Consider the following 26,297-nt stretch of genomic DNA (forward strand, 5'->3'; position numbering starts at 1 on the left):
AAAATAATCAACAGGATGTTTCGGGTTTTACGTGCATCAATTTCTATCTTTCAAAATTTTGAACAATACTGGGGACCGAAAAATATTTCTCTACATAATATTGATCCTCGAATTTTTCTGAACGCAATGGTGATCCCGCATTATTTTTTGGATATCCGATTGAAAAGAAGAGAATTTCAGGCCTTACGTGCATTAATTTTGATTTTCAAATTTGGGACGAGACGCGAGAATGAAAAATATTTTTCTGCATTTTTTTGATCCTCGAATTTCTGAATACAGCGGTGATCTCGGATTATTTTTTGGATATCCAATCGAAAAGAAGAGAAATTCAGAAATAATCAAGCAATTACGGCTAACGTGTTGCGAAGGCTTGATGTCAATTTTTATCGAGATTCGATCTCTGTCGATGCAAATTGAAATTATCATAGAGCTGATTATATTTTGAATTTCTCAATTTCGAAGGGTTCATTTCGAAAATGTCTACGAATCCCGAGAAATTAAATTTCACCCGAAAGACGCCCGTATGAGTAAATAAATAATAATAAATAAAAAATGAAAATAGCCCGACGCCCGTGCAGATCTTCTTTCTTTTTTCCTTCCTTTTCTTTTTTCTTTCTTTCTTCCTTCCTTTTCTTTCCACTCCTGCAACTGACCCAACAAGATGGGGATTTGATCCTGGTGCCTACCTACAATATGATCTGTCCGCACTCCGTTTTGATCCACCAGCTCTAAGAGGAGATATCAACAGTGCTCACAACTACAACTTCAGGGACTCTCACAGAAGATGACCCGGCAAAACACCAGGTTACTATTCATAGCCGGGTCAATAGGGTCAGCCAGACAACCCCGAGGCATGACAACAGAGAAGCCTTCAGGGTCCTCCACAGATCCCATAGAGCAATCGGAGAACTCAAACAACACCTAATCTCGGGCTAACAGCAACCGATGCCGACAACACTATTCATCACCGGTTTAACAGGCCATCAGAAGGTATCCAATATGGGGCTCTAAAAATCCCTCATGGTGCCAAAAGCACCTCCGAGCACATTTCGCAAATCATCTGCTCGAGCCGGAGCACTCCCGAATAATCCCAGATGACCCTTCCAGCGAGACTCCCGAGGCATCGACTCGTCAGGCAAATCGTGGACACTCGAGGTCAGGCCCAGCCGGGCCTAAGGGTTCTCAGGATCATGGGGCTCATTTCAGATTGCTCTCCAGAAGTCATTTAGGTCTCCCGAGTGACTTCCGAGTAGAAAAAAAGGGCCCCTTTTCAACGAGAATCTCGAATCGGAGACCTGTCTGGTGAAATGTTAATACTCGACATCAGGCCCCACCAATTTGTGTAACCCTAGGGCCCAGGGAGTTCATTTCGGATCAGACTGCACAAATCACTCACGCTTCCCGAGTAGCTCTAGAAGGGCCTCAAACGCTGCCCGACAAACCTTATCATTCATTTATGTGGAGATGGTTTTGGCTGCCTTTGGCCTTGTGAACTACTTATTTATTGAAAATATTGTTGCTCTATGATAGTATCAGTCTTGGGACTTCAGCTACTATTTTTACTGAAAATGATAAAAACAATGACGTTTGGACTTCAAAAACACCTCTGCTTCATGGTTTTGTTATCTAATGCTTTCTTTCATCAAGTATAAATGCTCTATGGAAATATCGTCAATGAGCTCCTCCTCTTCTTGCCTTGTTTTCTTGTACATTATTCTAGATTTTTAAAAATGAAAAATATTATTATTAATAACGTAAATAAAGGCATAAACAATTCGCCTTTTTTCTAGCAATACTACCATGCAACGTTGTTTATATTAATTTTAATTTTCCAATCAAGGTTACCATGCAGGGCAACACGAGGCATTAATTCCAACACCTCTTCTAGGTATAGATAATAACTTGAGGTCTCCAAGGAATGGCCATTACACTGCAATGCGACTTTTATAAGGAGCAGAAGAAGAGGCTCTGTTGAATCTCAGAGAATACTCCGGCAGGCAAACTCCCCGGTACCAGATTCCATAAGGCAGCTGCTTTGAATTTCCTTTTGTTTTTTTAATGCAACAAGTGTTTGCAATGTGTAAATGATTCTGATTGCTTTGCGATAGATGTTCTGATAATTTCATTTTTGGGGATGTCCCTGAATGTGTTGTAATAATGCCATTTTTTCTATGATATTTGACATCAAAACCGGTTTCCTGAGTGATTTAATAGATCTGATGATGCTCGCAAAAGGAAAATTGACGGCATGCTGGAGTGAATGAAGGAGCCAGCCTTTCATCTATGAATTGAAAACGGGTTAACTTCTTGTACATTTATCCTTTTGCCTTTTCTGGATCCAGAGTTCTTCAGGAAGTAGCTTTTAAGGGGGTCGATTGAGCTTCAAAACGATATGGGGTCAAGCACTGAAAATCTGCTCAGTGTACTAGTAAATCGACATCACAATATCCAACAGTGTGTTTCTCCACCTAGATATTAGTGGAGAATTTACTGATGAAACTGAGAAGAGCAACGAAGTCTAAGCATCTCAAATCCCTTGAGGAAAGTTTCTGCCACAGTGCTCATGGTTTTGAAATTGAACTCTCCCTAGTGTTTTTGTTTATGTACTGTTGATGAATAAGTTGTCCTATGAAGTATACACACTTCTTCATATTGATTCAAGACAATATATTGAACTAGATCAAATACATCTTTTGTTTCATAATAGTTTGGTTCTTCAAGAGCAGTTTCATGGGAACTTCACTGGACTTTTATATTTATAGCCAATATATCACTGTCAGTCCAATGATTAGATTTCTATTGGATATGTAGGTTTCACCCCTTTCCTAGATAAATTAACCCCTCAAATTCTCCCTTGGTGGCTTGGGCACTATAGAAAATTTTCAGATATGGTTATCTAGTATGTATCTGGTATAACTGTACGTGTTGGTTTGCAAGGAACCTAACAATTAAGGTTGGAGAATACCGATAGGCCAAAAGAAGAAGAGATCAATCGTCATGTGGATATGGATGGCAATGGTGCGATTTTTATAAAAACCATAAGCGCGCTGCGGACCAAAGCCACACAACGCCACTGCACCGCATCCATGGCGGCGTTCAAAACAGATAACCAAATCTACACAGCGAAAAAACCCCGGTTAACCACACCACACTGCACCACGATATTAAATTGAAAAAAAATCACCGCATCGCTAACATCATAAGAAACTCCATGCACAGAGGGAGCCCGTCGGCGATGACAATCAAAGATACCTTTCAAATCGCGAAGTCAGAGGAGAGGAACTTCAAGATGCTGAGGCAGGGGATTCAACGCGAACAGCGGCACTGCATGAAGTTGTGATCAGACGATGCAGGTCGGCTTAATAGAGGGGAGCAATGACAGAGAGATCGAGAGTGCACTGTAGACTCGGTCTTCTTAGAAGAACGTAGAGAAAAACCAAAGGACAGGAACGACAATTCTATTAGTAGGGTTTTCACTTATTCACTTTCAGAATTTTCAATAATTTCTTTTTATTTAAATTAATAAAACATGAATTATGATGGACAAAGTCTCTTGGTGGTATGGTGACGGACTGGACTTAGAGCTAGACTGGGCTTAATACTATGGGCATGTATATATAAAATTATGTATATAATATGACGGGTGCAGTGCTGTTTTTGTCCAGTGTTTATTTGAGAACCAACACCGCACCGCACCGCGACGCACTACAAGAAAAGGGACCTTTGCTAACCCTTTTTTGGGCCCTTGCCAACCTTTTTTCTGCAGTCAGGAAAGGGTTCCCGACCTATTTCCCGACTCTTTAAAAAAGGTAGGCAGTGACCCGGTCGAGATAAGCCGGGTGACCCATTTTCAAAAGGGTTGCCATAGGTCCCACCTACGCCGACCCATTTTATGGGTCAGGAAAAAGAAGTCGGGAAGGCCTCTGTGTGCCGATTGACATGTGAGTCGGCCCAAAACCGCTCTGTGGCAGCCCAAATCAATTCAATTAGTGAGGCAAGTTATTAGCCAGTTATTAGCAAATTGGAGCTCGCTATTTTTTGACATCTAGTTATTAACCAGTTATAAGTTAGCGAGACAAGTAGACTGGCACCTTCTGATAACTAATTGTTAGCTTGTTATCATATCACGAGAAGTCAAATCAATAGTTGCGAATGCACAAATATAGTTATACCATAACTAATTGACAACGGCATTTATTTATTTCCAAAATAATATTACATAATTATTCAAGAATCCATTTATATTACACGACCCTGACAAAGGCTGATGGCCTCTTAAGGTTCAAGAACCCGCTGTCAGAGTTCTGGCTGCTCCGAGGCAAATTCCTCAAAGACATGCTTCTTGAGGACAACTCTCTCTGCAACAGAAGGATCAACAAAGACCATGAATCCAAACCCACGGCGTGACCGTTGTCTTGACAATGAACATCTTCTCTGTTTCCATCGAGATCCTTCACTTGATTACAACAGAGTAATCATCGATTTAGTCTCACAGAAGTCAGAATTCTCCAAATTAAAAAAAATTATAATAATTTACAGAGAGCTTAAAATATGAATCATAAGCATGAGTTGTAATTTTTGGTTTTATATAAGTTTGTGATTATGTAATTATCGATAGTATTTGTGACAATATGAAAGGAAATTTAACAAGACCAATCCCTGCTTGTAACCAAAATATTCGACGCTTGGTTTGCAGGATTGGTGTCCTCAGATGCACTATAAAGCGTTCAAATTGTTTTCTCATTTCACTCAAATTCCAGAAATGTATTTTTTAAGAAAAGCTAAAAGTGTCTTTTTCCCACCATAACTCCCAATTTATTGGAAAAGCTACATGACCAAAAGGCATAAAAAGAGGAATATTGATAATTGATTTGTAAAAACCCCGCAGATTCATAGGAACATGAAGCATAGCACGAGCCAAAAACCTATGTTCCCAAATTGCCAACATTTGGCCACCGTCAACCTCAAAGCAAGTTCCTGGCACCCACCGGTAGACCTAACTAAGCAATTAGAATATAACACAGCTCGTGAAACGGAAATAAAGCTTCAATTCACCACAACTGACCGATCATTCAGAGCTCTAATTCTCACGGCCAGCGAGACAACAATCAGACAAGAGAAGCTTCGACTTTTATCATGAACCAAGCGGCCAAACCTCCACTAGTCGCCAGAAGAGCTAAAGGGGAAGGAGAGGAGAGGTCACATTACCTGACGAAGTGAATGGAAGGAGAGGATTCCGAGGAATGCCTTCCCAAACGTTAGTGAACTTCAATTCAGCCTTGAAATGGTCACCAATTGTGTCTGCCATTGGAGGGACAAGTGAAGAAGGTGGAGATTGGGCAGAACTGAGAGGCAACGGAGAAGGACGAGGAAGGTAGAGACGGGGCATGAAGAAGAAATATAAGGGATGGCCTGGGATGAAGATGAAGAAGAGGGGGAAGGAGAGGTATAAAATTTGAAATGTGAAATTTGAAATTTGAAAACCGTGAGGCGAAAGTGAAAATTTAAAAAGGGTCGCTAAATGTATACCTAAGCCGACCCATTATAAAGGGTCTTTGAAAGGGTACTTTTGACAACCCATAATGTCGACCTTCATTTTGTGGTCGGGATAGAAAGGTCTAGGTGACCAATTTATGCCGACCTTAATTTTTGGGTTGCAAAAAGCCTGCCCTAGGACGACTATTTTCTAAAGGGTCGGCCAAAGCAAAACTTGTGACGACCTTTTTCTCAAGGGTCGGGAGAAGAAGGTCTATGCCGACCCTTGTTTCCAACCATCAAAAAATGGTCGACAAAAGCACATCCTATTGGAACCATTTTGAAAAGGGTCGAGATAAGATGGTCTATGCAAACCATTTTTTCGACCATTTCATAAGGGTCGCCAAAGCACCCTTTGTGCCTACACTTTTATTGGGTCGCTGTAGACCCGGACAACCCTTACTTTTGGCGATCCTTTGGAAGGGTAGACAGAAAATGGTTGGCATAGGTCCCTTTACTTGTAGTGACGGTTTTCTATTTAAAAAACCATAACCGCACCGTAACCATTTGGTGTGGCTACGCGGTGCGGTAATCTACGGTTTTGGTTTATTTCGAACACCATTACATCCCTACTTGTGGAGAACATAGAAGGAGTATGCAGATTCTTGAACTAGGACAAAGAAAGGCTCAAAAGGCAGTTAACAAGGAGAACCGGAGATCAGTTTCGGCACTTCTGAAGGTCAATCTAGTCAAAGTCAGAAAGAGAAAAAAAAGGCCAAGGTAAACTTTTACTCACGGCAATTGGCTTCACTTGAATAACAAAATTGTAAGTTCTACATTCCAATCACCTTTATCTGACGTTCGCCTGACATGTATAGGTATTCACACCAAAAATTTGATTGATACTGGATTTACTCGGCCTCTATAAGCAGTGTTATAAAGCAGTTTAATGCAGCGTTAATTGTTTAAAACTTCCTTAAATGATGACTTGGAAATAATAATCAGTAGTGTTCAGATATTCCATTTACTTTTACTGGTAGCAAAACTTTTGCTGCCGGGAAAGACATCTGGTTCCTCAGATGTTTTTGGTCACTGACTTATGAGGCAACTGAATGTCAAGAGTTATTAAGGCTGCTTTACTTTCCACCATTCAGTTCTGGACTATCTGTATCATTGCACAAAGTGCGTGTGTTCTGGACTATCTGTAACATGAGATTAACCTTGATCTTGATTTGGGAGGACTGGGGAACTCGCCGACGCCGCATACACCCCTGCCCCCCCGATCTAGACGAAAAAGTTATTTTTGATGAAAAAACTAATGTCCGGATCAAAATGGCAAAAGAAACAAATGAAAGGTAAAGGATGTTGATAGCAAAAATAAAAAGAAGGTTTAGGATCAAACTGGCAAAAGCTCCAAAGGTTGATGACCAAAACTGTATTTTTATTTTTTCCAAATTTAAAAGGCCATAAGAAGTCAACTTGTGATAATCGAAAACCTGGGTTTAGGATAAGGGCAGCTGTCGTTGCACCGTGGCCCTTTTTCCGCTTTTATATATATTTTTCTATGTACGTCATAGTATCCGAAAGCCCAATAGGCCTCTGACTAATCCAATACGTTTAGTGAAATTGGCCCACTAAGGGGTAAAACTCTAATAGCGTGAATTTTCTCAATTCACAAGACTCAAACTCGAAACTTTAATTAATGAAACAAATTAACGCCAAACTGCTTGAACCAATTCACGTTGGTGCGGCTATTATATCTATTATAGATCAGCATTTTGTCACAAAATTCGCACAATTGGAAAGTGAAACCAAGCCCTGTTAACCAAGGTGCACTGAAGCAACAATTTTTTTTTTTTTAATTAAGCAACATGCAGGCACGAAATTTTCAACAAACCTCCAAGCGACCAATAATTTTTATTTGCATAGAAAGAAAGCAGCGTCCCGCTTAACGAAAAGGAAACAAAAACAAATGTGAGAAGAAAAAGGTAAAGCGATAAGTACTGAAAATCCACAAGGAACTTCATCAGGTGAAGGGATCTAGAGAGGCTGCTCCTGGCAACTGTCTGAGACAGTGGCAAGATGAGGAATGTGGGGCTCGTGAGACAATGGTGAATTCGCTTATTAGAGCAGGACGAGCAGGTGATGGCACAGGCACAGACGGCTGCGGAAGTAATGCAATATTGCAGATCTGATGGGGAATGATGTGAAACGGGGGCTAGACCAGCACATTCAAAGGAAAGGACTCACACAAGCAAGCAATGGGGAAAGATTCACAAGCCTTATAGTCCCTCCCTACAAAGAAAATGCAACTTATTAGATAATCATTGAACTCATTGAATAAATTACATATATTACTGAAAATTTATCATAATAAAACACAACAGAGAATTATGCAGAATATGCCCAATTTACATACCAAAGACGTTTCACAATATTGTAAGCAAAGTAACGTACCATGACTTGGATCCCTAATTTGCATTGTAGAATGAGAGAGCAGTGTAGACAGTTTGTGTGATAGTTAAGATGAGTAGGATCAATGCTGCTAGAACTGACAAGATTGTCCATGGGCTGCTAAGATGATTTCTCCTTAACTTCGCCATCCAAACATGTCGCCTCTTGCTGCAATGCTTTGTCAGTTTGTCAACTATTTCTGCATAGTAGACTTAGTAGTAGTTCGACAGGATCCTATGTTTACACATATTGTTGAACATGGCAGCGACAACTTCATCATCACCCATGAAGCTTTCGATTATCCCGCGGTGCCGAAGCAGCTCAACATCCTTTGGTTTATTTACCAGACCGTCCATGAAACTCATGTAGTCTCCTACATATTTATTTTCTCCGACATAATGTTCTTCATATGCGATTAAATTTCGAAATAGCCCTTCTGTACCATCTTCTATTTGGATGACTGGAATCTCTAAAAACCCATTTTCAAATGTGATATCATAAAACTTGCTTTTCTTCACACTCTTGAATCTAACTCCTAATTCACGCAGCTCTGTGGCAGAATATTTTTACTTTTTGATACTCACAGAAGTGGCACTTTCATCTGTCCTTTCCAAGATCTCCTTAACCAGCCTGAACTTGCGGACAAGATCCAAAATGTACTTTTTGACACTCCCAGAAGTGGATTCTGTCGAGGCACTTTTATCTTTCATTTCCAAGATCTCCTCAACCAACATCAACTTGCGGACAAGATCCAAAATATGCTTAATATCGCTGAGTTTCTCTCGATTTAATATCCCTGAAGGTAATGTATCAGGTACTGGGAGATAACTCACTGCCATTTTAATAAGGTCGAGCGGGTCAGGCCGATCACCAATCATAGAATAAAGTTCCAGCAGAACAATGAATGGAATTTGATTTTCAAGTAGCGTTAAATCCCTCCCTAAGGACGCAGCTACCCAATCAGCTTCAAAGAGAGGGTCCGTTTCTCTTTCCTCTTCATTACGACTCCAATCAGCTTTACGGAACAGCTCAATGATAAAGCAGCCATCCAGTAACAACATTTCTAGGAAGTCATTTTTCTTAAGATCGACGGGATCCGCATAGTAACCACGAGCCTTATCTTCCAATCCTTCCAAAACCCCAAGATACTTCCTTATTTGGTCAGATCTGGTTGCGACTCCTTGCTCCTCCTTTCGTGTAAGCAGATCGTTTAGGCAGCGCAACTCATGTTGTTCCATATATTGAAGTTGACTCTTGCGTTTATAATGATAGTATGGTCCAATCGAAACCAACACAGGCTCGTACACCTCTTTATTCGCAGCACATAGTTCGTGATGAACCTTAAATATATAACTCTTTGGCTTAGCAGGAGGCAACTGACGCAGTTTATCAATGATAATAATCGAGGTCTCCTCCATGTTCTCACCTCTTCTAGTAGTCTTCATAATAATAACAAGACGATATAATAACTGAATTAGAAAGTCTCTTGATGATATGTAGAGTTCACAAGTTAATCTATTCTAATATATAAGTTTAAATATAATATCATAATAAATATAAATATTTTTTTTTGGCCAATTAATAAACATAAATATATAAATTATATTAAATTAAACATTAAATATAAGTAAATATATATAAATATATATATGTATTAACTACGAAGGGTTCGGAACTGGACCCATGAGAAGAGTGAAGGGCTTTCCTTCAACTGCATGAAATATTTTTTATTCTTTTTGATGTGAATCATGATATTTGAAAACTCAATAGGTTTTGACTAATCCAGTCTAGTCGGATCAGCCCACTAACAGGGAAAGCAAACTCTCACAGTATGAATTTTCTTTATCCACAAGACTCGAACTCGAGATCTTGTTTAAGGAGAACAAGTACCGAACTATTTAAATCAACCTTCGTTGGTGAATTTTTTTTTATTTTACTTCACACAAAAATTAATCTAAAACGCAATTGAAAAGGAAAGGAAAGGCTTAATTTTGTTAGCTGTGTAGTGTAATGTGGCAGTGCAACCTCTAATTAACTGCATTGTTCAAATTCTAGTCTTCCCATTTTTTTATTATTCTTTTCCTTTTTTTCTCTCATCTTTTCGTCCTTGTGTTTTTTTTAACCAAAATACATATGTTCTCTTTCTTTTTAACATATACCCTTCATTATATATGAAAAAAACTGTAGAATTGAATATTATCATCAGATTATTTAAGGGACCTTAAGCAACACACTCGTACTAACAATACGTAGATTTGTATATAAATAGGTTAACGTTTATCTATTATTAAATTTCGCATGTTATGTATTCCTTTCATTTTCAGTATACAAAGAGTATCATAATATTTTTTTGATCATACCTGCGTAACTTGATTTTCTATTTTTCTAGCTGAGAAATTAAGGGAGCAAAAACTAGAAGTGGTGGATTGTTGAAGTAAATAGAGATGAGAGAGTTATTCAATAAAATTATTAATTTGCTCAAAATTTAGTGGTTAAATTAATTGGAGACAATGTGTTATGGATAATTTGGGAAATGAAAAGTGTGATCAAATAAGGGATTTTGGCTTTATATAGTAGAATGAATGGATGTTATAGTATCTCTTTATATGCAAGTAACTTCTGTATTTAGACATCACTTTGAGTTTGAGATTGTAAGGTAAAATTTCAAAAGGCACTTGTTCCGCTTGAGCAAACTCAGGTTCGAGTACTTGTGAATGCAAAAAATCCACGCTGGGTGAGGTTTAACCCTTAGTGGGCCGACCTGACTCGACTGCATTAGTCATGGCCCAATTGGACTTCCGAATACCAAGATTTACACCGAAAAAAAAATTTCAAACATCTTCCAAAAAATTTCAATTATCAAATTGCTAATTTATTTTATATGTAGTATTTCTGGAATAAGCATGTACTAGTTTTTTTTAATAATTATTCTTCAATGTATTACAATGCAAAATTGAAGTCATAGTATACACATGGTGATATCTTATATTATCAGTGTCAAATATATAAATACACTCGTCAAATTGCAACAGGTACACACGCAAAAACACAGAATAGCATGGACATGAAATTATCAGTTTGTAAGAACGTTTACCTCGTCAGACACTCTCTTTATCGTTTCTGGGAAACGATTTCTGATCGTACTTCACGCGTGGTGCTGTTGTTTAGGATAGTGTTGATGGTGCAATGAAGTCACACGGTCTTCTCCAGTTATATATAGACTGGGGCATCACAATTGGCAACCTGGCATTTGTTGTGCAATAAATACAAAAATTGGATATTTTCGATGATCAAGAAAAACAAGTCAAGCGACCGTACCACTTTCTTTGTTTTTCTCCCTCAATGTGTAGGCCCATCGACAGGCCCTTGCCTTTCGTCCGCGCGTGCTATATCTATGCACGTAGTTAGGAAGATGTTTGTGGTAGGTTTGATAGTTTGTTGTGTAATAAATACAAAAGAAAAACTTACGAGACAAAAAACTTATTTAATTGTAAATCAATGTAATTACCATTTCTATCAAAGTACCTTATTTATATAAACAAAAAACTTTATTTTCCAAAAAAAAAAGAATCATTCATATATTTTATTAATTTTTTAAAACTAGTTGAGACGCCACGTGCGTTGCACGTAGTGATGCCTATCTCTATGCCTAATATCTACAACCCCTTTCTTGGACCAGTGCCAAACTTTTCTTTGTAGTCGGGAAAAGGTTCCCGACCCTTTCAGAAAGATAGGCAGTGACCCAGTCGGGATAAGCCGCGCGACCCATTTTCAAAAGGGTTGCCATAGGTCCCACCTATGATGAAAGAAGTCGGGAAAGGCCTCTGTGTGCCGAACGACATGTGGGTTGGCCCAAAACCCATTTGTGGCGACCCAAATCAATTCAGTTAGTGAGACAAGTTATTAGCAAATTGGAGGTTGCTATTTTCTGATAACTAGTTATTAACCGGTTATCAGTTAGTGAGACAAGTCGACTGGCACATTCTGATAACTAGTTGTTAGCTTGTTATCAGACCATGAGAAGTCAAATCAATATTCAGTAGTTGTGAATGCACAAATATAGTTATACCATAAATAATTGACAACGACATTTATATATTCCCAAAATAATATTACATAATTATTTATGAATCCACTTATATTACATGACCCGGCAAAGGTCGTTGGCCCCAGAAGGTTCATGAACCTGCTGCCAAAGTCATGGCTGCTCCGAGGCAAATTTCTCTATGACATGCTTCTTGAGGACAACTCTCTCTGTAGCAGAAGGATCAGCAAAGACCACGAACCCAAACAAACGGGCGCGACTGGTGGCTCGATCTTTCATTATTATAGCCTCAATGACCTCCCCGAAACTCTTGAAATACTCCCTGAGCCGGTCCTCATTAGTGTCCCACGAAATCTTGACAATGAACATCTTCTCAATCTCCATCGAGATCCTTCACTTGATGACAATAGAGTAATCATCAATTTAGTCCCACAAAAGTCAGAATTCTCCAAATTAAAAAAATATATAATAAATTACAGTGAGCTTAAATATGAATCATAAGCATGAGTGGTAATTTTTGGTTTTATATAAGTTTGTGATTATGTAATTATCGATAGTATTGTGATAATATGAAAGGAAATTTAACAAGATTAGTCCCTGCTTGTAACCAAAAACTTGGACGCTTGGTTCGCAGCATTGGTGTCTTCATATGCACTATAAAGAGTTCAAAACATGTTCTCATTTCACTCAAATTCCAGAAATGTATTTGTTAAGGAAAGCTAAAAGTGTTTTTTTCCCACCACAACTCCCAATTTATTGGACAAGCTACATGACCAAAAGGCATAAAAAGGGGAATATTGATAATTGATTCGTAAAAACCCGGCAGATTCATAGGAACATGAAGCATAGTACGAGTCAAAAACCTGAGTTCCCAAATTGCCAACATGTGGCCACTGTCAACCTCCGAGCAAGTTCTTGGCACCCGCCGGTGGACCTAACTAAGCTATTAGAACAGAACACATTGTGAAATGTAAATAAAGCTTCAGTTCACCACAACAAACCGATCATTCGAAGCACCAATTCTCGCGGCTAGCGAGATAATAATCAGACAAGAGAAGCAGGGATTTTTATCATGAACCAAGCGGCAAAACCTCCACTGGTCGGAGCTCCAATTCTCATGGCCAGCGAGACAATAATTAGACAAGAGAAGCAGCGATTTTTATCATGTGCCAAGCAGCAAAACCTCCACTAGTCGCCAGAACAGCGAATGGAAGAAGAGGATTCCGAGGAATGCCTTCCCAAACGTAAGTGAACTTTAATTCAGCCTCGATATGGTCACCAATTGTGTCTGCCATTGGAGGGAAAAGTGAAGAAGGTGGAGATGGGGCAGAACTGAGAGGCAGTTGAGAAGGAAGAGGAAGGTAGAGACGGGGCATGAAGAAGAAATAAAAGGGATGGCCTGGGCATGAAGATGAAGAAGAGGGAGAAGTAGAGGTAAGAATTTTGAAATGTGAAATTTGAAATTAGAAAACCGTGGATCGGACACCCATATTCCAGGACCATTTACACAGAATGGGAAAGGGGCTCCTCTATGATCGATGATGATCGGGGAAGTGAAAATTTAAAAAGGGTCGCCAAATGTATACCTAAGCCGACCCATTATAAAGGGTTTGCCAAAGAGTACTTTTGGCAACCCATAATGTCGGCCTTCATTTTGTGGTCGGGATAGAATGGTCTGGGGCGACCAACTTATGGCGACCTTAATTTTTGGGTTGCATAAAGCCTGACCTAGGGCGACTCTTTTCTAAAGGGTCGGCCAAAGCAAAACTTGTGACAGCTGTTTTCTCAAGGGTCAGGAGAAGTAGTCTGTGTCAGCCCTTGTTTCCAACCATCAAAAAATGGTCGACAAAAGCACAACCTATTGGAACCCTTTTGAAAAGGGTTGTGACAAGATGGTCTAAGCCAACCATTTTTTCAACCATTTCATTAGGGTCGCCAAAGCACCCCCCTGTGCCGACCCTTTTATTGGGTCGCTATAGGCACATACGGCCCTTACTTTTGGCGACCCTTTTAGAAGGGTTGGCACAAGTCCCTTTTCTTGTAGTGATGGTTTATTTAAAAACCAAAACTGCACCTTAACCATTTGGTGTGGTTATGCGGTGTAAAACGCGGTGCAGTTATCTGCGGTTTTGGTTTATTTCGAACACCACTGGCATCCCTACTTGTAGAGAACATAGAAGGAGTATGCGGATTCTTGAAGTAGGACAAAGAAAGGCTCAAAAGGCAGTTAACAAGGAGAAACCAGAGATCAGCTTCGACACTTCTGAAGGTCAATCTAGTCAAAGGCAGAAAGAGAAAAAAAGGCTAAGGTAGACTTTTACTCATGGCAATTGGCTTCACTTGAATAACAAGATTGTAAGTTCTACATTCCAACCGCCTTGATCTGACGTTCACCTGACATGTACAGGTATTCATACCTAAAATTTGAATGATACTGGATTTACTCGGCCTTTATAAGCAGTGTTATAGAGCAGTTTAATGCAGCGTTAATTTTTTAAAACTTCTTTAAATGATGACTTGGAAATAATTATCAGTAGTGTTCAGATATTCCATTTACTTTTGCTGCTGGGAAAGACATCTGGTTCCTCAGATGTTTTTGGTCAGTGACATATGAGGAAACCGAATTTTAAGAGTTATTATGGTTAGATATAGAGTATATCAAGGCTGCCTTATTTTCCACCATTTAGTCTTGGACTATCCGTATCATTGCGTGAAGTGCATGCGTTCTTGGACTATCTTTACCAGGAGATTAACCTTGATCTTGATTTGGGAGGACTGGGGTCCTCGCCGCCGCCCCCCCCCCCCCCCGGGACAGAAAAAGTTATTTTGGTGATAAAACTAATGTCCGGATCAAAATGGCAAACAAAAAAAAGAAAGGTAAAGGATGTGAATAGCAAAAAGAAAAAAAGAAGGTTTAGGATCAAACTGGCAATAGCTCCAAAAGTTGATGACCAAAACTATCTTTTTATTTTTTCCAAATTTAAAAGGCCATGAGAAGTCAACTTGTAATAATGGAACCCATAACCTAGGTTCAGGATAAGGGCAGCTGCCGTTGCACCATGGCCCTTTTTCCACTGTTATATATATATTTTTGATGCACGCCCTAGTATCAAAAAGTCCAATAGGCCTATGAAGCAACCACTTTTTTTTTTTTTAATGAAGCACCATGTAGGCACGAAATTTTCAACAAACCTCCAAGCGACCAATAATTTTTGTCTGCATAGAAAGAAAGTAGCGTCCCGCTTAGTGAAAAGCAAACAAAAACCATTGTTATCAGAACTGGACCGGACCAGCCGGTTCGATCAGTCGGACCGAAAATCGGACCTATGTTCGGTCCGGTTAGCTAAAAACCCAAAATGCACAAAAAAACCGGTGAATCCAAAAAACCGATCAGTTTTTGGGTAAACCCATTCAAACCGGCCGGTTGCATGGGTTCAGAAATTTAAATGAAATCCGAACCGAAATCCCCCTCCCGACCCGAAATGAAAAAGAGCATAAATAAAAAAACCCTAGTCTTTCTTCGTTCTTCCTTCTGTTCTTCATCAGTTCATCTTCGCTGTTCGCTCCCAAATGAAATCGGTAGCCTCTCAACTCAGTTCATCAGTGATCAGTCATCGCAATTTTCATCTTTTGCTTCGAGCTCGATCATCGCATGTTTCGTCTTCTCCTTCGAGCGCAAAGTTAGCTCCATCCTCTTTTCCTTCGAGCGGCAGAGTCCAGACCAGAGTCTTTCCTCTTCTCCTTCGAGTAACAGAGTCCAAAGTCTCAGAAGATTGCTCTTCTCCTTCCGTCATTCGAGCAACAACTTTTGTGATTGCAGAGTCCAGACCAGAGTCTCCAGCGTCCACACTGACGACGGTGCAGCAGCGGTTCGAGCACGGTTCGAGCTTCCTCTTCTCCTTTGCTTGCGGTGACTGGACAGTTTGGACCAAATTTAATTTAATTGTGGTAACCTTTGCTTGCGGTTGCGGTGACAAATTGAGACATTGGTTGGTTGATTTTGCCAAAAATCACTGTTTAATGAAGTTTTTCGATTCCAAATTACTGGTTGATTTTGCACGATGACTTGCTGTTGCTAATGTGTTTCATTTTGCTGGTTATGGCTATCTGAATACGTGCTTGATGAAAGACAATATTTTGGATTTTTTTCATTTTGCCTAATGCGCGTCCTGTGAGGCAAGAAATTGGATTAAGGATGTGTATGCCCTGAGAGGGGTTCTTTGGTTGCAAACAAGGGTGCTTCATGGAAGAGTTTGGTGCAATATTTTCTGTTCATGATGTAAGAGCTACTATTTTGGAACTTAATGCAGTAATGCTTTTGACATTACTTTGGTGTGTTGTGTTTTGGTTGCATTCTGCATTTGAGCATTTTCTGCATCTTTTAATTCCATTTTAGCATATATCAGTGATGCTTTTACTTTTTGTTTCTGCAGTGAAAGATAACATGATGCTTTCATTTTGCATAGAAGCACTTTAACAAGGTGCATATAGTGAAAACTCACTTTTTGTTGCATTGCAATGAAGCAGTTGCAGCATTAATAGAAGAAGCATGAACAAGCTTAGGACAGTGCCACTTAATATCGATTCAAGATCGTGGGGACATCAATACCAGAAAAGTGATGCCATTTTTCTTATCTTTTTGGACACATTAATTATTATCTAATATTTATTACTATTTTCTTGTATTTTAAATTATTTTCTTAAAATAATAAATATTTATTTATTTTATAATTAAACATGCGGTCCGACCCATTGAATCCCGGTTGAACCCATTAACTCATACTACGGCCGGTTCGATATCCGGTCCGGTTCTAATAACACTGACAAAAACAAATGTGAGAAGAAAAAGGTAGCAAGACGAGGCATGTGGGGCTCGTGAATGTCTAAGACTCTAATAATGGTGAATTCGCTTATTAGAGCAGGACGAGCGGGTGATGGCATAGGCACAGACGGCTGCAGAAGTAATGCAATGTTGCAGATCCGATGGGAATGATGTGAATCGGCGGCAAGACCAGCACATTCAAGGGAAAGAACTCACACAAGCAAGCAATGGTGAAAGATTTACAAGCCTTATAGTCCCTACAAAGAAAATGCAACTTATTAGATAATCATTGAGCTCACTGAATAAATTACATATATTACTAATAATTTATCATAATAAAACAGAACAGAGAATTATGCAGAATATGCAGAATTTACGTACCAAAAGGCGTTTCAAAATATTGTAGGCAAAGTAACACGCCATGACTTGGATACCTAATTTGAATTGTAGAATGAGAGAACAGTGTAGACAGTTTGTGTGATAGTTAAGATGAGTAGGATCAATGCCGCTAGAACTGACAAGATTGCCCACGGGCTGCTAAGATGATTTCTCCTTAACATCGCCATCCAAACATGTCGCTTCTTGCTGCAGTGCTTCGTCAGTTTGTCAACTATTTGTGCATAGTAGGAGCTCGACAGTATCCTATGTTTGCACATATTGTTGAACATGGTAGCAATAACTTCATCATCACCCATGAAGCTTTCGATTATCCCGTAGTGCCGAAGCAGCTCAACATCCTTTGGGGTATTTACCAGACCGTCCATGAAACTCATGTAGTCTCCTACATATTTATTTTCTCCGACACAATGTTCTTCATATGCGATTAAATTTCGAAATCGCCCTTCTGTAGCATCGTCTATTTGGATGAGTGGAATATCTAAAAGCCCATTTTCAAATGTGATATCATAAAATTTGCTTTTCTTAGCACCGTTAAATCTAACTCCTAAATCACGCAGCTCTGTGGCAGAATATTTGTACTTTTTGATCCTCACAGAAGTGGATTCTGTCGATGCTCTCTGCCGTTGCAAGATCTCCAAGATCTCCTTAACCAGCCTGAACTTGCGGACAAGATCCAAAATGTACTTTTTGATACTCTGCCCTTGCTGGGGATGTGAGACACTTTCAGCTTTCATTTCCAAGATCTCCTCAACCAACATGAACTTGCGGACAAGATCCAAAATATGCTTAATATCTCGGAGTTTCTCTCGGTTTAGTCGTCTACCTCCAAATGTAGATTTAGGCGAGAGAAGATTGTTGATGCTTTGCACTGCATTTTTCCGTTCAAGTAGGCCTACATCTGAACGTAAGTACCCATATACTGGGAGATACCTCAAGGCCCTCCGAATAAGGTAGAGTGGGCCAGGCAGATCACCAATCATAGAATGTAGACGCTCCAGAACAAAGAATGGAATTTGATTTTCAAGTAGCATTAAATCTCTCCTTAAGGACAGACGTACCCAACCAGCTTTAAGGAGAGGGTCCGTTTCTCTTTCGCGTTTCCATGTAGCTTTACGGAACAGCTCAATGATAAAGCAGCCATCGAGCAACAACATTTCTAGGAAGACATTTTTCTCAAGAGCAACGGGATCCGCATAGTAACCACGAGCCTCATCTTCCAATTCTTCCAAAACCCCAAGACACTCCCTTACTTGGTAAAATCCAGTCACAAATCCTTGTTCCTCCTTTCGTTTAAGCAGATCGTTTAGGTAGCGCAACTTATGTTGTTCCATATATTGAAGTTGACTCTTGCGTTTATCATGATAGTATGGTCCAATTGAAAGCAACACAGGCTCGTACAACTCTTTATTCGCAGCACGTAGTTCGTGATGAACCTTAAATATATAACTCGTTGGCTTAGCGGGAGGCAACTGACCCAGCTTTTCGATAATGTTAATCGAGATCTCCTCCATGTTCTCACCTCTTCTAGTAGTCTTCATAATAATAACCAGACGATATAATAACTGAATTAGAAAATCTGTTGATGATATTTAGAGTTCACAAGTTAATCTACTCTAATGTATAAGTTTGAATAAAATATCATAATAAATATAAGTATATTTTTTGGCGAATTAATAAATATAAAGATAAATTATATTAAATTAACATTAAATATAAAATAAATATATAAAAATATATATATATGTGTTAACTACGAAGGGTCCGGAACTGGAGCCATTAGAAGAGTGAAGGGCTTTCCTTCACCTGCGTTAAATATTTTTATTCTTTTTAGTGTGAATCCTGATATTTTCTAAAATTCAACATGCTTCAACTAATTCAGTCGAGTCAGATCGGCCCACTAATAGGTAAAAAAAAACTCTCACAGCATTAATTTTCTCCATACACAAGACTCGAACCCGAAACCTTATTTAAGGGGAATAAGTATCGAATTGCTTAAACCAACCAACGTTGGTAAAATTTTTTTATTTTACGTCACACAAAAATTAATCTAAAATGCAATTGAAAAGGAAAGGAAAGGCTTAATTTTGTTAGCGGTATAGTGTAATGTGGCAGTGCAACCTCTAATTAATTGCATCGTTCAAATTCTTTATAGTCTTCCCATGTTTTTTATTATTCTTTTCCTTTTTTTCTCTCATCTTTTCGTCCTTGTGTTTTTTTTAACCAAAGTACATATTTTCTCTTTCTTTTTCACATATGCCCTTCACTATACATGAAAAAAAGTATAGAATTGAATGTTATCATCAGATTATTTAATGGACCTTAAGCAGCACACTCGTACTAACAATACATTGTACTTATATGAAATACTGTCTAATGTTTCGTTTTGGGACAATCTTGGCCGATGGCAGTGCATTGAGAGGAACCTTAAGCATCTTTTTATTAACAATTATGAAAAGTATAAAAGAGAAATTATTAACGGTCAAGAACAATCGGCTTGACTATTTTTTACATTTATTTTGATAAATTATAAGAAATTTTATGATTGTTTAATTTAAATTTAGAATCATTAATAAAGTCATCTATTACGATTTGCATTTGCATTTAAATTTGTGAACGATGGTTACATGACTATTGATATGGAGATTATGAAAAATATATCATAACTAACAAAAAAAGGCTGAGAATTGGCATATGAATATTTCAAATTTTAATTTTAAAGAACTATTTCCAAGATCAATTTGTTATATGAATCTAAATTTGGAAAAATAAATCGAGAATTTTTTTAGGATAATTGGTTCGGGTCATAAAGATTGAACTGATTGAGCTGACAGGTCAATCAGATTACTGCTATATTATCCCTGGCAGTCATTATTTAATTCGTAAAAATGAATAAGATAGTTAGTCCTATTACCTTCTCTTTTAGCGCTCAATTCTCCCGTTTTCCTTCCTCTTCGAAAAAAAAAAGTATAATAGTACCTGATACATCTGATATAAGGCCAAAAGTCAATGATTTCTAGGTAATTCACTACAAAGAGGCCAATTAAAAATATTTTTTAAAAAAGTTTTCAATATTACAATAAAAACTTCATTAGTAATTTAATGAGATAAAAATAAAAGAATATAAAATCCATATGTGAAGTAAAAAAATAGCGTTGTACAAAATTTTTTCTTTTGTTTTATATTTAATAATTTAATTTATATTTGTTCAATTTTAAGGGATACGGAAAAAAAAGAAACTTTGTCATAAACTCATATTGTTTTGTTAGGCATAAAAGGATACGAACATAATATATGATCTAACAAATTAAATTATTTAATTAAAAAAGCAAAAAAATTTGTACAACACTATTTTTTTTTACTTCACATATGGAATATATATTCTCTTATTTTTATCTTACTAGTTTACTAATGAATTTCTTTTTTGTAACATTGAAAAATTTCAGAAAAATATTTTTACGTGGTCTGTTATTTTGTTGTGAATTACTTACAAATCATTACCTTTGGTCCTGTTTCAGAGATGCATCACGTACTATTATTATTATTTTTTATTTTCGAAGAGAAAGTTAAACATGAGAATTTAACACAAAAGAGAAGGTAACTGGACCGTCTTTTTTATGAACTAAATAATATATATGTTTAAATTTTAAGTCAACTAATAAAACATAATACGAATATGTATGGAAGTTCTTTCTAATACATTAAAAGTGCTCGGCATTGTATTGATCGTGTGAGGACACGTGTACTCCTCCCTTTTTATAAACTTTCCCAAATTTCTTTATATTTTAAAAATTTCTATGAACTTTTATAATCTTTCACTTTGATCCCTCTAATCCTTTCTAATCAAATCCAATCTAATCTAATCTAATCTAATCTCTAATCTAATACATTAAAATTAGTTCGTATTGGCCATATGAGGACACCTGTCCTCCTACTTTTTTATAAACTTACCCTAATTTTTTGATATTTTCAAAAATTTCTATGAACCTATATAATTTTTCATTTTATTCCTCCAATCCTTTCTAATATGTTTGATTATAATCTTTATACGTTTTCCTCCTCCCTTTCCAAGTGCATCTTTATGAAAATTAATTTTGAAAATAAATCAGGTACTATTTATGCTGTAAAAGGAGCTAAATCATAATTACATTGCTATGCGTCCTCTTTTTTTTTTCATTTTTTTCTCTTTTAAAAATATTTGGTGCACTTTTTTTTAATAGATGGGGTGTTCGGATTTCACTGTACTAATTCCCCACCACCCATGTTGATATCGTGCAAGCCAATCTGACAAGTGAGTTCACCCATAAAAATAATGTAGGCGGCTCAATAGAAAGTATCCTCTTATATGGTTTCTACACTAATTCAACTTGAATTTTCACCAAAACAATGACATCCTTTTAATTTATTGTATCTTCGTTCCATATGATTTTGGTCATTCATCTATGCTTTTTGAGATAACATTATCAAGAAAAAAAATAGAATTGCTAAAATATTTCACAATTTTTCTTGATATTTAAAAATTCCAATATTCATACCTCTATTATTATATTGCCAATTGAAAATTTTAGAAAAATATTTGATTAATATGAACATATTAAAATCTTGAATATATCTGACATTGGATTCCAGTCAATAAATCCCTTAATTATAAGAATATATTATTTATGTGTACTGAAACCTTAAGCTGCTTTATTTCGTATAATTTCATTACATTAAAAAGATATATTTGATTTTGTAATGAATTAGTATGGTACTTTTGTTACCAAACTATTGTCACATATTCTAAATTTTCTTTATAATTTTTAATATGAATGCTCATACAGATTTAAAAATTCTTCAATAACAAATTAAAAATAACGAATTACATGCTTATTTATTTTTAACTTGTGAAATTTTTATCTTTAAAATAAAAGTTTCAAATTCAATTTAGCAACTCTAATTAGTCTCTATACATTGATATATTTTACGAGTATATAAATTAGTCTCTAGTGCTCATACATTGACCATCCTCTTTTTTAGTCAACAATTTTTTCATAATTAATTGTGTAAGAGACAAATAATATATTGTATAAAGATACAATTTTATTTATTTCTGAAAGTAATGATTTAAGAGCGTATATATTAGTCTCTATACGTTAAGAGAGTATATAGAGAGTATAAATTAGTCTATGTTGCTCATACATTAACCATACTCTTTTTAAGTCAACAATTTTTTTTTACATTTAATTGTATTAGGGACAAATAATATATCATATAAATACACTGTTTTTTTTTCTGAAAGTAAACATTTAAGAGTGTATATATTAGTCTCTATATGTTAAGAGCATATAAATTATCTCTATTACTCATACATTAACCATACTCTTTTTAAGTCAACAACTTTTTTATATTTAATTGTATTAGAGACAAATAATATATTATATAGAGACACAATTTTATTTTTTCTGAAAGAAAATTTATAGACAAATAACATCACATATAGAGACACATATCTTATTTGTTTCTAAAAGTGAAGATTTAGAAAAAAAAATTTAAGTGTCTAATTTTTGTTACTATAGATCATTTGCGTTGTAGTGATTTTATAATTGTTGAGCTTATAAGTATATCAATTTTACAAATATATAATCTTAGTAAAGATGAATTAAATAATTGGAAAATATGATTTACATTATTAAGTATTACAGATGCTATTAACAATGATAAAAATATATAATTAAATAAATAAAATATAAATATTCTCAATGAAACAATCGATGCAATGCACGGATTGCAATAACTAATATTAAAAAATTTAAAAGAAAAACGAGAAAAAATAAAATGAAGAGAAGAGTGGGTCCCCTCGGGTGGGAAACCCACTTGCTCTGGGGATGCGTAAATGGCAATTTTAAAAAGGAGAAGAGTGGGAAACCCACCCTACTCGCTTTAGGGATGAGTAAATGACAGTTTTAGTTTTATTGAAGATTGCATCTATGAAAAGACTAAAAATTAAACTTACATTAAAATAAAAATAATAAGTGCGCCGAGAAATTAAGGGAGCAAAAACTAGAAGTGGTGGATTGTTGAAGTAAATAGAAGTGAGAGAGTTATTCAATGAAATTATTAATTTGCTCAAAATTTAGTGGTTAAATTAATTGGAGACAATGTGTTATGGATAATTTGGGAAATCAAAAGTGAGATCAAATAAGGGATTTTGGCTTCATATAGTAGAATGAATGGATGTTATAATATCTCCTTATAAGCAAGTAACCTCTGGATTTAGACATTACTTTGAGTTTGAGATTGTAATGTAAAATTTCAAACGGTGTTTGTTCTGCTTAAGTAAAATCGGGGTCGAGTACTTGTAAATGCAAAAAATTCATGCTGGGTGAGATTTAACCCTTAGCCGGCCAACCTGACTCGACTTGATTAGTCGGGGCCCAATTAGACTTTCGGATACTAGAGTTCACACAAAAATAATAATTTCAAGCATCTTCCGCCCAAAAGAAAAATTTTAATTATCAATTTGCTAATTTATTTTATACGTAGTATTTTTGGAATAAGTATGTACTAGTTTTTTATAATTGTTCTTCAATGTATTACAAATGCAAAATTGAAGGCTAGTATACACATGGTAATATCTTATATTATCAGTGTCAAATATATAAATTCACTCGTCAAATTGCTACAACTACAAATTCAACACTGTTTCTACGTTAACATGCACGCAAAAAAAAAAAAGGATTAAAGTATGTATATATATATATATATGCGCAAAAACACAGAATAGCATGGACATGAAATTATTATCAGTTTGTAAGAACGTTTACCTGATCCTAGTCGCTTATTTCGTCAGACATTCTCTTTATCGTTTTTGGGAAACGAGTTCTGATTGTACTTCACGCGTGGTGCTGTTGTTTAGGACAGAGTTGATCTGTTCTCTTTATCGTATGGTCGTGATTGGTTTGTGGAAGGAGTGCAATGAAGTCATGCGGTTTTTTCCAGTTATATATAGAGTGGGGCATCACAATTGGGAACCAGGCGTTTGTCGTGCAATAAATACGAAATTGGATATTTTCGACGACCAAGAAAGACAAATCAAGCGACCGTACCACATTCTTTATTTTTCTCCCTCAATGTGTAGGCCCATCGACAGGCTCTTGCCTTTAGTCTGCGTGCGTTATATTTATGCAGGTAGTTAGTAAGATGTTTGTGGTAGGTTAGATAGTTTGTTGTGTAATAAATACAAAATTAGTAATTTCACCTGCGCATTGCGTAGGATTGTTACTCATTAAAAAAATAGTATATTTATTATATAATTAGATCTTGAAAAATAATAATTAATTTATGACTGTACAATTCGTTTTTCGATAATTTTTGAATTTACGGTTAAATGAAATGAATAAAATCATTTCAATCAAAGTACCTTATTTACATAAACAAAAATCTTTTATTCATTAAAAAGAAAGAATCATTTATATATTTTATTAATTTTTTTAAACTAGCTGAGTTGCCAACTTGGGTTGCACGTGATGATGCCTATCTCTATGCCCAATATCTACAATTATGAGAATATATCACTGTAGTATATAAACTTATTTCTTCACTATAAGCGAAATCTCATTACTACCAAAGACAAAACCCACTCTAAGTACAATGCTAACGCTAAAGTTATAAAGAGCACATAAGTATATTTATCATAAAATGGAAGATTGCTTTACAGTACAATAAATTGAAAAAGTGAGATAGAATGATTTTAAGTAATTATGACTTGATTTTTTATCATTTACTTTCATTTTCACATAATTTACTTAAGGTATGAGTAAATTTCCTTATAGTTTTGTCAAATGTATTGGTATGCATGAAAGTACAGGCCACACTTTGAATAATTACGTCATAAAATTTAAATTGGCATAACACCAAATAGAAAGTCGAGCACATGAGTGACCAGACATCAAACAAACGGTAGATTAACCATTCTCTTTGCACCGCTTCGTGTTCCTCCCGTATTTATTTTTTCTTTATTTGAGAACTCTGGATTTCTTCTTCACCTTTCTTGTTGAATAGCATTCCTTAATTTTCTTGGCCTATGTAGGGTACTTATATATACATATGTGTGTTTGTATGAGATTATTGATGGGCTCATGGTGCCTGCGTCCTGGCTACTTGCTAAAATGCTGAAACCCATCCACTTGCATTGCAAAGGGTAGAAGAAGATTCGTTAATCCTCTTGCATTGCAACTTGCTGCAATTTGCAGTATTTTACTAATATCTCTACTCTATAAAAGGAGGCTCATATCTTGGGCTAAGGAGGGAAGAAGAGGAATTTTCCCCACGAAAAGGTGACAGAGTTAGAGAAAGTTGGGAAGGCAGTGAAGTATGATGGAAGTGAGCAAGAGAGGATGCTCCGAGTATTCCTGGAGTTATGTATTTGATGATGTAAAACAGAAGTCCGATTTTTGTATCAACATGTGGTGCCATCTGTGAGAATCTTTGAAAAGAAAAGACATGGCTCAAGAACATGATACAAGTAAGGATGCGCTTTCTCCAAGTAATCAAGGTCCGCTAAATTAGTTGAAGGCATCAAAGAAGATGCCTGATCATCAACGCTCCACGATTGCACCATTTGAATGATCCCAAGTATGGATTGCTGAACAAGATCGTGCTTCCTCAAAAAGCCAGCCCGTGGTAGCAACATGTAAAGATGGGCCTCCAGACGACAAGCCAATTCTCAAGAAAGAGGGAATAAAAAGGACGAGAGGTCCAACACGAAATCTTTGAAGGCCTTCAAAAATAGTCAGATAAGTAAAATTTTGGTCTTTAGAAATCTATATAAGAGAATCACCTTTTTTTGATAGCATTACCCATACTTCTCTACCAAAACTAAAAGTACACGCATTGAAACAATACGGCCGAACATCTCATCCATCGGAACATATTGAAAGCTATCGTCACCTCATTGTGTTACAAGATGCTTCGGACGCTGCATTGTGTAGAGTGTTTCCTTCTACTTTGGAAAAAAAAAAAAGCTCGAGCATGGTTTCGAAATCTGAGGCCCAAATCAATCGGCTCATTCAAAGAACTGTCTCAGGTATTTCCGAAACACTTCGCAACCTTCATGAAACAGAA

At 36.6% G+C, this 26,297-nt stretch overlaps 3 protein-coding genes across 7 annotated transcripts; all 3 read right to left on the reverse strand.

Annotated features, from left to right (window-relative positions):
- Positions 1-4,163: 4,163 nt before the first annotated feature.
- Positions 4,164-5,495, reverse strand: LOC116213303. Of its 2 annotated transcripts, none has more exons than XR_004158036.1 (2): positions 5,209-5,495; positions 4,164-4,451 (listed from the first exon to the last, which is right to left on the reverse strand). XR_004158036.1 is itself a non-coding variant. In XM_031548183.1 (2 exons), the coding sequence occupies exons 1-2, from the start codon at positions 5,387-5,389 to the stop codon at positions 4,245-4,247; spliced, it is 393 nt and encodes a 130-aa protein (XP_031404043.1). In that variant the 5' UTR covers positions 5,390-5,492; the 3' UTR covers positions 4,164-4,244. The 2 variants fall into 2 exon arrangements, 1 of the variants encoding a protein (XP_031404043.1); XM_031548183.1 differs by having other exon boundaries at positions 4,164-4,456; positions 5,209-5,492.
- Positions 5,496-7,297: 1,802 nt separating this feature from the next.
- Positions 7,298-11,149, reverse strand: LOC116213297 (UPF0481 protein At3g47200-like). The gene is made up of 3 exons (XM_031548177.1): positions 11,024-11,149; positions 7,933-9,368; positions 7,298-7,770 (listed from the first exon to the last, which is right to left on the reverse strand). Exon 2 carries the CDS (start codon positions 9,345-9,347, stop codon positions 8,496-8,498), a length of 852 nt encoding a protein of 283 aa, XP_031404037.1. The 5' UTR covers positions 9,348-9,368; positions 11,024-11,149; the 3' UTR covers positions 7,298-7,770; positions 7,933-8,495.
- Positions 11,150-16,669: 5,520 nt separating this feature from the next.
- LOC116215189 (UPF0481 protein At3g47200-like) lies at positions 16,670-24,156 on the reverse strand. 4 transcript variants are annotated; one of them, XM_031550802.1, is made up of 4 exons: positions 23,999-24,155; positions 20,107-20,180; positions 17,178-18,727; positions 16,670-17,053 (listed from the first exon to the last, which is right to left on the reverse strand). In XM_031550802.1, the coding sequence occupies exon 3, from the start codon at positions 18,704-18,706 to the stop codon at positions 17,231-17,233; it is 1,476 nt and encodes a 491-aa protein (XP_031406662.1). In that variant the 5' UTR covers positions 18,707-18,727; positions 20,107-20,180; positions 23,999-24,155; the 3' UTR covers positions 16,670-17,053; positions 17,178-17,230. The 4 variants fall into 4 exon arrangements, with proteins under 4 accessions (XP_031406662.1, XP_031406663.1, XP_031406661.1 ...); XM_031550803.1 differs by having other exon boundaries at positions 20,107-20,171; positions 23,999-24,153; XM_031550801.1 differs by lacking the exon at positions 20,107-20,180 and having other exon boundaries at positions 23,999-24,156.
- Between the last annotated feature and the right edge of the window lie 2,141 nt (positions 24,157-26,297).

This window comes from Punica granatum, chromosome 7 (assembly GCF_007655135.1).
Source record: "Punica granatum isolate Tunisia-2019 chromosome 7, ASM765513v2, whole genome shotgun sequence".
NCBI lineage: Eukaryota > Viridiplantae > Streptophyta > Magnoliopsida > Myrtales > Lythraceae > Punica > Punica granatum.